Raw genomic sequence first — 14507 nt, 5'->3', positions numbered from 1 at the left:
ACTACTTTTCTATACAATGTAAACAAGTGATTTCTGCATCAAACATGGTGACTTGTGTACTTTTCGAAAATTTCTTACCCAAAAATTGGTGATCACAGCATTCGCACAGGTCCCGAAGCTCTCATCATGAGCATCCTCATAGTCCTCCCACTTAAGGGCTAGCTTCTTGTCCCGGCATGTTTCATCTAGCGGCTTCAACCTGTAGAGGCCCGGCCAATACTTCTTCAGCAAGACTCCAAGCACACCATTTGGAAGGCGGCCCCGTGTACCAACAAATGACCAATTGCTGCACAAGAGTCAGAATATTAGTATGTGCTATATTAGTATTACCAAAATGAAATCATTTGTTCAAATGACCACTTACTCTTTGTTATTCGGCTTAATGAGGGTTTTCTCATCATCATTAGCTGGTACTTTTGAGAGACCCGCTATTCCCCGAGTCCAGATCGACTTCGAGCTCCCCTGTGGCTCGAACTCCTCCTCCTCCTCGTCCTCCGCCTCCGCCTCTGCCTCCTCCTCCTCCTCAATCTCCTCCTGTGGCACCTCACTGTCCAGAGAAACCCTCCGAGGTGCGGCATCCAGAGAAACCCTAATCCGTTGACCGCGCGGTCTACACCATTGACTACACCCCAGCGGCGGTGCCCCGGTGGCATTATGCCTTCATTTGGGCTTGGTTAGATCATAGGGACATTTGGTGTCAAGGATATGGATCCATACTATCTCAAGATTACCTCGGTTCACCCCATCGGGGAGTTCCCCCTATACGTCCTGGAGCTGCCTAAGTGCCGTCAGCGCATGTGCGTGAAGCCGGACAAATCCAGGGGTCCATTATTGGATCCAGCAACATCCCGCCACACTTGTGTACACACCATGTGGACACACACAAGTTTTGGGGGCATTCCCACCCTCCGAGGTGCGGCATCCAGAGAAACCCTAATCCGTTGACCGCGCGGTCTACACCATTGACTACATCCCAGCGGCGGTGCCCCGGTGGCATTATGCCTTCATTTGGGCTTGGTTAGGTCATAGGGACATGTGGTGTCAAGGATATGGATCCATACTATCTCAAGATTACCTCGGTTCACCCCATCGGGGAGTCCCCCCTATACGTCCTAGAACTACCTAAGTGCCGTCAGCGCATGTGCGTGAAGCCGGACAAACCCAGGGGTCCATTATTGGATCCAGCAACATCCCACCACACTTGTGTACACACCATGTGGACACACACAAGTTTTGGGTCATTCCCACCCTCCGAGGTGCGGTATCCAGAGAAACCCTAATCCGTTGACCGCGCGGTCTACACCATTGACTACACCCCAGCGGCGGTGCCCCGGTGGCATTATGCCTTCATTTGAGCTTGGTTAGGTCATAGGGACATGTGGTGTCAAGGATATGGATCCATACTATCTCAAGATTACCTCGGTTCACCCCATCGGGGAGTTCCCCCGATACGTCCTGGAACTGCCTAAGTGCCGTCAGCGCATGTGCGTGAAGCCGGAAAAACCCAGGGGTCCATTATTGGATCCAGCGCATATCTCATATCATTTAATATAAGAATAATAACAAGATTAATCCGCATTCTCACAAATATAAGATGAATATTTAACGTCTATAGGAGTACATGCACTTTACTTTTTTGTTTACTTGTGCATTTAGTAAAATGTCGATAAATAATAATGCTAGATGAGTTACATGTTATAGTACTTGTAGATGATCTTTTTTGTCAATGGAATGTAGCTTTTAAAAACTGGGAAAAGATAAGTGAGATATGCCGACGGCCCTGGCCGTCGGCACAACTAACACCGTCTACGGACCCGTAACGGGGGAAACCACAGCTTCCCATGTTCTGTACCTGTGCCGACGGCTAGTATACACCGACGGCAGCCGTCGGCACCTCTGGATCTACGCCGACGGCCATATTACGCCGACGGTGGCCGTCGACATATCTGTAGCTACGCCGACGGCCTAGCTACACCGACGGTTTCTTCAGTGGGCGCATGGTTCCAGGCTATGTGCCGACGGCCCCGATAAATGGCCGTCGGCGTATCTTTTGGCCGTCGGCACCTAATCGTTTTCCTGTAGTGCATAGAATAAAAATATTTTCCGTCGAGTTATTTATCCACCTTTTGTCGTTTGCACGCCTGTGTAACTCTTGTGGTTAACAGCGGAGGGAGGGTTCTTATTTAAACACGGTGAATAAATATTGCAATATACTGTGTGTCAGGATGCAGAAAAAGTATGCCCGTGAATTTCGTTTTTTACCCCCTACTTTGTCAATTTTAACACTAATTATCCCATTTGAGAATTTTTCATCCTAATTACTCCATTTGATGAAAAAGTTTTGCCAAATTTTATAGGGGACACCGTACAATGTCTTTAGCCGTATGATCGAGGTGGGTCCATGCTGTATTTTTCTGAATTAGAGCATTTTGACAGTTGAATCCGCGCCATCTCATCCTTCATATGGCAAGATTCCTTCTTATGGGGCAGAGGGAATACTAGATGCGACGAGATCCATAAGAGAACTTTGCATGGTTTTCAATCTTGCATTGAAACGAGCTCATTTTAAAGAAACATCTCGAGAACATAATATTTCAAAGTCGTGGTCTGGAATCTAATACCGCTAGTCAAGACTTTATTTTGTCTCGTGTTTATTTTGGCAGCCTGTTTAAATATGCAATACGCTGGTATTGCTTAACTATCTAAGGTTACTAAGGTTTAATTATTCTGATTAAAAAATAGTTAGTCACCGAACTTTATTCATTATTATTTTTTGGGAAAGTAGTCAAATGTCCTCTTATTTTTCAAGGTTGGCCTTAGGTATTTTTACATTTCAATGAAAATAGTTCTTACGAAGCTAATGATCATGTACTTAGTATGGCTATTGAGTAAAATATACATGCACATGATTTCTATCCAATGTTCAAGAAGTGAGCCCAGGTCACTTGGTTAGGGAGGTGGATGAACAACCCAACCACCTAGGTCCATGTCCCCACGTATGCATATTTAGGTGTTGTTCCCAGGAAACGGGGGCACACAGTCCTCCTGGCACCTAAAAAGAACCAGAGAGAAGACCGGGAGCTAGCCACCTCGGGGGTGGCCCGGGGCCCCATGATAGCCTCCCGCGGCCCCGGGGACCACCGAACAATTACACCGGACACGGTCGGCCTTGGGCGAGAAGTCCTTTAGCGGAGACATTCCGGGGGCTTCCCTTGGTGCCCTCGAGACGCGGCTTGGAAAGACCTTGGACAGCTGGCAGCCAATGCATGACCTGATTTTGACTGGAGAGGACATGCCTAACCAGGCTCTGCAACATGTTTGGTCGAGCCACGTAACAAGTTGGCCACATTGAGAGCAAGCACACCGTGCCTCGATAGATGGGACTGGCACCTGTGGTAGCCTTTCACCATTATAAGAGGAGGGCCACGTTGGTCAAAGAGAGGGTAAACCTCATGTCTCTCTGTGTGTTTGTGTTCTTCGTTCACACCAATCGAGCTTGCTTTGCTTCACGCCCTTTGCCAAACTAAAAAGGGGATCTCCTATCCCCGGTGTCGAAATCTTTGACACGACATTAGATTCTTATTATTTCGAAAAAAACCAATGTAGGGGTTTTCCCTACTGCACTCCTTTCAAAAATATTCTATTCAAAATTGAATTGACATTGCATATTTACATTACCATGACCAATATTTCTTGTTTGATTAAGTGATTTGCCATGTAAAATACTTGAAGATAAACAAATTATTTGGAACTAGATGCAAAGTATGCATAAGAGAACTACGTACGGCAAGCTCATCTTAAAGAAACATCTAGAGAACATAATATTTTGAAGTCGAACTTAATTCTGCTAGTCAAGACAAATTCTTTGGATCGAATTAGAAGCTATCTTTGGATGTGTAGATATGGAATTCCTTTATATTTTTAAGCCAACTCCGGTGCTAACATAACGAAGATAAACAAAGAAGAAGCTATCTTTGGTTGTGTAGCTATTGATCGCTTGGCCCTCACATTAAAGATACAAAAAAGTATGGCCCAGCAAACCTTAGCCAGTAAAGGTATTAGGCAAGGTTGACCAAGTCACCTTCACTGAGATTAACGTAAAACCAGTCTTTATTTCTTGCATATCATGCCCATGGGGTTTCTGCTTGAAGGAACACCAATATTGGTCGGGAGTGGACGATAGCGTGCCTACCTTGAACTTCAAATCAAAAAACGAACCGCTCGCTACAGCAACCACATGCCTCTTTAAGCCGCGCGACTCGGTAATGGAACCATCAAAAAGGCTGATTTCGTGATCAACCCCGCTGGTGAAGCATCCAAGAGACAAACTGAATTTGGCACGAACTTCCGCTATGTGAATATCTACGGTCGCCTCAGCCGCAGTGCCAAGACGTAATAAACTTATGTCAATCGCGCCACATTCTCCAGGGGTGTCTAATTTGAATGGCCGATTCCACGTGCCCTCGTGGCTGAGGTATGTTGCACCGTCGAGCAGCTGCAGGTCATCATTCTCTTGCTCGCCTCTCTTGATCCTCATGTCGTATTCGATGAGAGTGTGGTCGAACATCTCTATCCCTCGCTTGGGGCCTGTCATGTTAATGAGTGAAATGCACCCAGTCCTGGAAGTTACTGGCGATGTCCAAAACGGTCCTGGAATTCAGTAAATGCATCAAAACAGTCCTGAAACTTGTTCTTGATGTCTATATACGGTCCAAGATACGTACAGAGGTAACGTGCTAAATAAGTGGACCTAGTGAGGCAGTCCTAGATGGCCCACGGTGGCCGCGAGAGATGCCCCAACCTTCATGTTCAAATTTTATGTTCTCTCTGCTCGACAATTGCCCCACACGTTCTGTGTTGCTCCGCTTCTAGCCGTGTCGCTCACCACGCATGGAGAGCTCCCGTACCCAGCTCGACAATTTCCGTCGGGTGATCGATGCTCGCGTGCCAGTCCCATCTATCCCGCCCACGAGACCGGTTGCCGCGTAATGACTGACTGACGATGGCCATGCTCCGACGTCCATGAGGTATTTGGGTAACGGTCGGACTGGAACACACCGCCACGGACGGGAAAGCTCGTTGACGATATGCCAAGAAAACAGAGAGGAGAGGTTGCCAGGGAGATGAGAGGCGGTGCATTGGAGGGATAGGAGAGGCAGCGTCCGGGAAGATTGTGGAATGGATCGATCAGACGATTTGCATCTGAGGCGGCGGCGCCGGGGTAGGAGAATAGAGAATAGTACGCGCTGGACCTGGGCCTGATTTAAGACTCCTGGTGTCATTCTTGTGCGTCGATCTTGGGCAGTGTCCGTCCCGTGCGTCAGCTACTACTGGACGATGAAGGTGTACCGTATGCTGGGCACGCTAATTCTGGACGCCAGGCATGCGAGAAAGGAAAAAAATGTGCTTTTAGGTGGCCCTCCCAATCAGTCAGTTTAATTAAGGCCTTTTCTGGTTCGCATAATTCATAAACGGCAACATATAGAAACACATAGATTATATTTACTGATATGCTAAATCATAAAAATAATCAAAACAAGCATATAATTAGATAATGACGAATTAGAGAACTTTGTACTCCACAATGGCTTGATTCAACACCATACAAAGCAGGAAATTGCTTGATTGGTTAAGTCATTGCCTTATAAATCGCCAAACATATACAATTTCTTTGGATATAAAAGAAAAATGATGAGTTATATTTTCAAATTTTGAATTCAAACAAGCCCTATCCGGGGAAAAAAATCTAGAGACGACAACTTTTCAAAAAAAGTATGAAGTTTATTTCGATGTCATGTGCTTGAGCTTAATTTTGCTAGTGAAGTTTTTTCTGGTTTTTATTTTACGATTACAAAAAGATGCAATAGGTTTGTTAGCATTGCTTATTTATATACAATTACTAAGGATTGGCTCTTTTATAGGATAAAAGGTAGTGAGATAATAAGCATAGTAATTATATAAAATAGATTACTATTATTCGATAGGTCAGTTAAAAAGAGGTCAATTTTCTTCTTTTTTATGATTGGACTTAAGGTCTTTTACATTCAAACACAAAATAGTTCATATACAAATCGGTTAAGATATATGGCGTACAATTTCTGAATAGCATATTGGTGAACAGTGTGCATGATTTCTATGCAAGGTTAATATTAAATTTCATACGGAACACATATTTTAATATTCGTACATAGCATGGAACATGGTTTTCATTGATTTAATTAATTATTCAAATTTTCAAATACAATTAAGGATATATGGATGAAGATACAAAAAAGCCTTTGTTTCCAGTCATACCTAATCATTTTTACTAAATAAGTCAAAGAAATTCATGAACATAGATGCCTGCGTGTCTCCTAATAACATGATCGAAGGACGACCACGAGGTGAATCCTTATTCCTTACTAGAATTTTTTGGGGACACTACATGTGTGTGAAGCGGGCACACTGCACATGTATAGGTGCTACTCCACCATGCTCATGTTTTGACAAATAGTAACCAAAAGTAACATTGCGAATGTGCAAATAAGGATGTGCATACCCAAAAACAAGACATATTAGTTGAGCTGTTTTTTGCATCTTCCAGAAAAAAGAACTGAACATAAAGTCAGAAACTTGAGCCATGACATTATGTCAATCCTCCCTTCTTGTTTCCCCACTTTTCCCACATATAATCCGTCAAAATATCAATAGAGAAGGCACTCCGCGGATGTCACTGGTAGAAAAAGGGCCAATAGTCACGGTTCGTAAGGGCCATTAATACCGGTTGCGCAACCGGTATTAAATATGCGCGACTAAAGCCCCCCCCCCCCCCCCCTTTAGTCGCGGTTGCTTACGAACCGCGACTAAAGGCCCGTCCACGTGGGCGGCAGGCGAGCCCCAGGGCGGAGGACCTTTAGTCGCGGTTCTCCTGGCCAACCGCGACTAAAGCCCCCCCCTAAATCTGGTTTTCTTTTTAATTTGTATTGTTTTATTTCGTTTATATTTTATTTTGTGTTTTGTTTTAATTTTGAAGAAGTTTCAGTACACATATTCTACGGTACTATATACATGCATATGAATGTACAATATATTTCAAACAAATTTGAAATTAGAACCAAAAAGAATTCAAGAGGAATATACAATATATATTCAATATCGGATGACCATATACAATTTTGAACAAGTTTCCATACATAATTTAGTGCATATGAAGTTCTACGTCCTCTACATAGTGTTCTCCTTTAGGATCGATGACTTCCCTCACGAACCATCCAGCTAGTTCCTCTTGAAGTGGTCGGAAGCGAGCTTCTGGACTAAGCATCTTCCGGAGGTTATTCCTCTTGATATTGTTCTCACACGAAACCCGCTCAGAGGTGTATCTCCGGATCATCTCACAAACATAGTATCCACATAGATTGGTCCCCGGTGGCTGAATATCCCCAGTCCCAGACACTGACCTTTTAAATTGTAGCTCTTTTTTGAATTCACCGACCTTTTCATCTACGAACCGTCTCCAAACCCTATGAGGCAAAGAAAATTAAATGAACAAGAGAGTTATTAATTAGTTACTTGATATTAGGAAATGAACGAAATAGGCCGATCGATATAGAGCGCAAATGAATGAAAATAATTACTTCTGCATCATTTTTCTCATGTCGGCCCAAAGCTTCGATTCCAGATTCAGAGAGTCGTGGACGAGAACTGTGGAGTCGTTAATTTGAATTACTAGCAGAATCCAGTGGAACCTGCGGACACGATACATGCACAGTCATGCATAACTCATCGATTAGCCACATACTATGCATGGAGTAAACAAAAGAGAATGTGCTCAAGACAGAAACACTCACCCAAAATGGTAAGGAAATAGAATATCACTTTTGAGTTCCTGCTTTGAAAGAAACCGCCACAAGTCTTCCTCCACGTCGGCGGGGTGATTTTTTAACACATATCCATTAACGATTTGTGGGTCAATGAACCCAACATCATGGATGTTCCTTATTCTGCATTCCCTAACCTTCATTCTGCATAATAGCGTACACAACAAGATAGTTAGGACAATATAGTGCAGGCAATGAACGAGATGAGGTAGAAATAAATCACTTACAGAACGTAGCAACTGATGATAGATTTGTCGAGCTCGCGTAGATTGAACAGCTGGAACAATTCATTCCGATGAACTGTTACATAGTAATGTTTGAAGTGATACTCATGTCTAACTTCCGCATAAATATAATCTTTGGCGTTTTTATTTTTTATGTAACCCTTGTACCAAATTAGCAGATTTTTCATTTGTGGAGGTAGATCATTTTCCTGCGCAGGCTCGACGAGAGGCCCATTCGGCGCATATGTAATTACTACCTCACTCACTGGCGCCTCATCAAGGCCTAACACTGCACGAAGAGTCATACCCATCTGGGCCGCTTGTTCTCTGGCAGCCGTTACAGTCAATCCCTGTGCTGCCGCAGCTGCTATGATTGTGGGGTCCATTAGTTCAGCATCCGGACCGGCGGCTTTCACTATGAGCGGGGGGATCGATTGTTTACTTTGTTCCCCGAGCTGGGCAACTACTTTCTTCTCCTTCAACATGAGTGCTTGCCTACGAAATTCACGTGCATAGTCCTCAGGCAGATTCTTCGCGGCTTGGGACGTTGTGCTAAAAAATGACTTAGCCCACTTCTTTTGCTCATTAGAAAATACTGGCTTGGGCTCGGGCTCTCTTTTCTTCTTGCAGTCCGCCTTCCATTTCTCATAATCAGCAGTCGCGGCCGCGTCGACTTCCTCGGCACTACGTTCCCAAGGCCTCGTGGGGAGAGGCTTCAGTGATGGCTCCGGTACCTTTGTGGTCTTAGGTACATAAGGGTCCGGGTTAATAGTCCAGGACTGCTTCTGCTTCTTCGCCGGAGGTGGATTGGGGGGCGGCGTCTGCTTACCCGCCCGGGGCGGACTGGGGGGGCGGCGGCTGCTTACCCGCCGGAGGTGAATTGGGGGGTCCACCTTTACCCCACCTCCTGTTAGCTTGAACCATTTGCACCGGAACAAAGGGACCTTAAAGGTGGGTCCATAGTCAAGTTCCCATATCTCCTCTATGTAACCATAATATGTGACCTTTTGCCCATTCTCGGTTGCTGCATCAAAGCGGACACCACTGTTTTGGTTGGTGCTCTTTTTATCTTGGGCGATCGTGTAAAATGTATTCCCATTTATCTCGTACCCTTGGAAAGTCGTTATAGTCGAAGATGGTGTCTTGGCCAACATGTACAGCTGATCTACAACATGATCGTCATTCATTAAATGTTTTCTCAACCAACTGCTGAAAGTCTCCATGTGGGCCTTCGTAATCCAGGATTCAGGCTTCCCCGGGTTGTCCTCGCGTAAAATATTCTTGTGTTTCTCAAAGTACGGAGCCACCAAGCTGGAATTGGTCAGAACTGTGTGGTGTGCTTCAGTCATAGAATGGCCGTCCATACATATCGTTGATTTCCTGCTGATCGTGTCTTTTCCACTTAGTCTCCCCTCATGCCGCGATCGAGGAAGACCAATCGGCTTAAGGTCAGGAACAAAGTCAACACAGAACTCAATTATCTCCTCATTTCCATAGCCCTTGGCAATGCTTCCTTCTGGCCTAGCACGGTTACGAACATATTTCTTTAATACTCCCATGAATCTCTCAAAGGGGAACATATTGTGTAGAAATACCGGACCGAGGATGGAAATCTCTTCGACTAGGTGAACCAGGAGGTGCGTCATAATATTGAAGAAGGATGGCGGGAACACCAACTCGAAACTGACAAGACATTGGACCACATCGTTCTGTAGCCGTGGTAGATCTTCTGGATTGATTACCTTCTGAGAGATTGCATTGAGGAATGCACATAACTTCACAATGGCTACTCGAACATTTTCCGGTAGGAGCCCCCTCAAAGCAATCGGAAGCAATTGCGTCATAATCACGTGGTAGTCGTGAGACTTCAAGTTTTGGAACTTTTTGTCCGCCATGTTTATTATTCCCTTTATATTCGACGAGAATCCAGCCGGGACCTTCGTACTGCTCAGGCATTCCAAAAAGATGACCTTCTCTTCTTTGGTCAGAGCGTAGCTGGCACGACCTTGAAACCATTCCGGATGCCGGTCATTAGGGTCTTTCAAACGTTGCTGGTCCTGCCGTGCTTCCTTTGTATCATTTGTCTTCCCATACACGCCCAAGAAGCTTAGGAGGTTCACGCAAATATTCTTCGTAACATGCATCACGTCGATTGTAGAGCGGACATCTAGAACTTTCCAATATTCCAGCTCCCAGAATATAGATTTCTTCTTCCACATGGGTGCGCGCCCGTCAGCTCCCTGCGGAACTGATTGTCCGCCCGGACCCTTTCCAAAGATGACTTTCAAATCCTTGACCATATCAAATACCTCAGCACCAATACGTTCCGCAGGCTTCGGCCGGTGATCTGCCTTGCCGTTGTAATGCTTGCCTTTCTTTTTTACTGGATGAATTTTTGGAAGAAATCGACGATGCCCAAGGTACATGTTCTTCTTACAATTACCCAAATATTCACTTTCAGTCTCATGTAAGCAGTGCGTGCATGCATTATATCCCTTATTTAACAGTCCGGAAAGGTTACTAAGAGCAGGCCAATCGTTGATGGTTACGAAAAGCAACGCTCGTAGGTCAAATTCCTCTTCTGTGTGCTCATCCCACACACGTACACCAGGTCAGCCCCACAACTGTAAAAGTTCATCAACTAATGGCCTTAGGTACATATCGATGTCGTTGTCGGGTTGTTTCGGACCTTGGATGAGCACTGGCATCATAATGAACTTCCGCTTCATGCACAACCAAGGAGGAAGGTTGTAGATGCATAGAGTCACGGACCAGGTGCTATGGCTGGAGCTCTGCTCGCCAAAAGGATTCATGCCATCTGTACTTAGACCAAATCTTATGTTCCTTGCGTCAGCTGCAAAATCTTTGAACTCTCTGTCGATCTTTCTCCATTGCGTTCCATCTGCGGGGTGTCTCAACTGCCCGTCCGACTTACGGTCCTCTTTGTGCCATCGCAACAACTTGGCATGCTCTTTGTTACTGAACAGACGTTTCAACCGTGGTATTATAGGAGCATACCACATCACCTTGGCGGGAACCCTCTTCCTGGGTTTCTGGCCCTCAACATCGTCACCAGGGTCATCGCCTCTGATCTTATAACGCAATGCAGTGCATACCGGGCATTCATTCAAATTCTCGTATTCACCGCGGTAGAGGATGCAGTCGTTGATGCATGCATGTATCTTCAGAACATCTAAACCTAGAGGGCAGACAACCTTCTTTGCTTCGTACGTACTGGCGGGCAACTCGTTATTTTTGGAAACATATTCTTCAACATTTTCAGCAAATTTTCAAATCTTGAGTCAGCTACACCTTCATGTGCCTTCCATTTCAGCAAATCCAGTGTGCAGCCCAGCTTTTTCAGACCATTATCGCATCCGGGATACAGCGACTTTTTGTGAACTAACCCTTGGTGATATAAATGCTGAAGAGAGAAAACAAATGTGAAACAAGTGCAGCTAGCGCTCTCTGACTATGGAACATCCATGCCTCTAGAACAAATATACTTACAAGTTTGACTATGGCGCATACATGGATCTAGAACGAATATGTAAGTCTGGCTATGGAGCATCCATGACCAAGTCACCTTCACTGAGATAAATGCAAGTATTACAAAGACTTGCTACAGTAATGCGATTACACTCCAAGCTTGTCACAAGTACAGGCTCTAGGCGGCCTCATAAGTTATTAATCTCTTGGCTCTCCCATCACATACGGTGAGGTATGGCAGGAAAAAACTTAGCCAGAAAATATCGCAGGCAAGGTCGACCAGGTCACCTTCACCGAGATTAATCCAAACTCGGTTTTTATTTCTTGAGTAACATGTCCATGGCTTTCTGCATTGAAGGTGCAACAATGTAGGCCGGGACTAGATGATGGTGCACCTACCTTGAACATCATCCCTAGAGAAGAACAACTGGTTACAGCAACCACAAACACCTCTTCAAGCCACGTGGCTCGGCGAGGGTGCCTTCGAATATCCCGATCTCTGTCTTATACCCGCTGGTCAGACATTTGAGGGACATATCGAACATTTCTCGGACTTGTAGTATGTGAACCTCCACTGTCGCCTCGACAGCACAGTTGATACACGCCACGATCATGTCGATCGCACCAGGGTCTGTGGGCATGCGCAACGTGAATGACCGAGCCGACGCGTCCCAGAACTGAAACATCGACGCGCCATCGAGCAGCTGCAGGTCATCCTCTTCGTGCACGCTGTTCTTGATCCTAACGTCGTATTCCAGCAGAGTGGAGTCCAGCATCTCGATCCCTCTCCTGGGACCGGACATGGCGATGAGCGAACCTTTCTCCACAATAACGGGATCATCCCTGCTGATATTGACGACGTAGTTAAGGAGCGGATCCAGATTATCCCGCGCCGCTACGTATCCATACAGCTCAACTACCGAGCCGGGGGCATCCGCGGGGAGTTTGACCACCCGTAAGGAGAAAAACTGGAGCATGCCGGTGGGATAATGCGTCCAGCAATATCCGTCCTTGTGAAAGAGGCAATCTGGTGTGGGATCGGACATCGTCGTCGCCTCCAGCCGAGTCTCGCCACGGTCTGCGATGTGGTAGTCTTCTTTCCAAGGATAGTGATCCATGCCCCTGTAGATAGAACCATCACGGTGCATGCTTTTTCGAAGTCTACTGTAGTCCCTGGTAGCTAATTCCTCGTCGTCCATGGCCTCTTCTTTGGGCTCCCCTTCGTCGTGGGCAATGATCTCGGTCGAATGACCGTCGGCCGCGGTTGCGTCTTCCTCGCGTCCAGTGATCGCGTGCATAATCCAGCTCCATCTATCTGTTTTAGTAGACTTATACTCCTTATAATCGCCTCGTAATGATCGAGTGAGGATTGACATGCCCCAGAGGGAGCTGAGTCGGCTGGTGGCAGATGTGAACTTGGGAGGGGGGCCCGACCAAGTCTCCTGGCACCTGAACAGCTCCGGGCTCTTCTCGGTCAAATCCATGTACACCAAACTGTCGCAAGGGGCGACGGTGGTTTATCACAAAGATCTCTGGTCAGCGACGGTTCCTTTGAAGATTAAGATTTTTTCCTGGCAGCTCGCGTTAGATAAGTTACCCTCCAGCAGTCAGATTGCGATTAGACAAGGACCGTCGGATGGGCTGTGCGCCCTATGCGGTGGCCCCGAGGATGCATCACACATTTTCTTCACCTGCTCGCTTGCTCGTTTTGCCTGGAGCGTGTTAAGACAACTGCTTGGCTGCAACTGGAACCCATCTAACTTCGCGCAGTTTCATCATATTCTTTCTAGCTTGGCAGGGGCCTCGCGCGGCTGCTGTGTTTGGCCCAGTCCTGGGCTTTGTGGCAAATTCGTAATAAATTGACGATTGAGCGAAAATTCATTAATCATCCTTCTGCTATTATCTTTAAGACTATGACTTTCTTGCAGCTGTGGAGTATAAACTCCAAGACTAGGGACCAAACTGAAATTTGCTGGATGATCAACCAATTGCGGGAGATCTATGTCTCGACAAGATGGAACCCATGATGTTTTGTTGGAGATCTTCGGGAGGCGAGCTTTGGAGCGATCTGAGGGATGCTTGCTTCCAGCTGCGCTTTGCCTGGCTTCTTAGTCCTTTTTCTTTGTCTACCGCCTGTTGATGTTAGCTGGATATCATATGTTTTTTCCCTTTTGGCTAAGCTGTATGCCGCAACGTTTGTACTCGTATTGGTGGTTGTGAACTCTCCAGGCTTTATTAATTTAAAGTCGGACATATATATGCCTTTTATCTAAAAACAACTATTAACTATTCTCTTCGCTAAGAACATCTCTATTTTTTCTAAACAATAGTGGTGAACTAGTGATCGATGAGGACCTGTACATGATTACTTGATTTGGTAAGCCACTTATCCGTGCCAACATTACATAGATAGTGCTACGTTCAAAAATCACAACTCGCGGTCATGTCACCATGCGGTGTGCATGGCTCGGCTCCTACTCGCGTCCCACGCAAAGAAAACAGCCGGATATGTGCGAAGAGACGTACGCATGGACCCACTACTCCAATCCAGAGCGTACAATTCACCTTACCTTGCCGCCATCGCGCAAGATCTAGATGCAAACCCTCTGCTCGATCTATTCCACTTCTCTCCCAATGCTCCAACCTCGCCGCCGCTCCAACCCCAATGCGCCGCCTCTCATCTCCGTCGCGACCTCCCCTCCTCTCTTCTTTCATGGCATCCGCTCGACGAGCTTTCCCGCTCCCGGCGGCGTCCCGGGGCATGTCAATCCTCACTCGATCATTACGAGGCGATTATAAGGAGTATAAGTCTACTAAAACAGATAGATGGAGCCGGATTATGCACGCGATCACTAGACGCGAGGAAGACCCAACCGCGGCCGACGGTCATTCGACCGAGATCATTGCCCACGACGAAGGGGAGCCCAAAGAAGAGGCC

At 46.1% G+C, this 14507-nt stretch overlaps 1 protein-coding gene across 1 annotated transcript; it reads right to left on the bottom strand.

Moving 5' to 3' along the window:
• Positions 1-4042: 4042 nt before the first annotated feature.
• Positions 4043-13053, bottom strand: LOC127315019 (uncharacterized). Its single transcript, XM_051345562.1, has 2 exons — positions 12366-13053; positions 4043-4587 (listed from the first exon to the last, which is right to left on the bottom strand). The coding sequence occupies exons 1-2, from the start codon at positions 13051-13053 to the stop codon at positions 4043-4045; spliced, it is 1233 nt and encodes a 410-aa protein (XP_051201522.1).
• Between the last annotated feature and the right edge of the window lie 1454 nt (positions 13054-14507).

Source organism: Lolium perenne, chromosome 7 (assembly GCF_019359855.2).
Source record: "Lolium perenne isolate Kyuss_39 chromosome 7, Kyuss_2.0, whole genome shotgun sequence".
In the NCBI taxonomy this organism is placed as follows: domain Eukaryota; kingdom Viridiplantae; phylum Streptophyta; class Magnoliopsida; order Poales; family Poaceae; genus Lolium; species Lolium perenne.
The sequence above is the reverse complement of the archived record's forward strand: the minus strand, read 5'-3'. Positions and strand labels throughout refer to the sequence as shown.

What these genes read in the sequence shown, in the direction of transcription:
- LOC127315019 (XM_051345562.1), bottom strand. Translation starts at nt 13,053, where the DNA reads ATGGATTTGACCGAGAAGAGCCCGGAGCTGTTCAGGTGCCAGGAGACT. An exon ending in TTCGCTCATCGCCATGTCCG is followed by an intron (nt 4,588 to 12,365) that starts GTCCCAGGAGAG and finishes TTAACATGACAG; the next exon opens with GCCCCAAGCGAGGGATAGAG.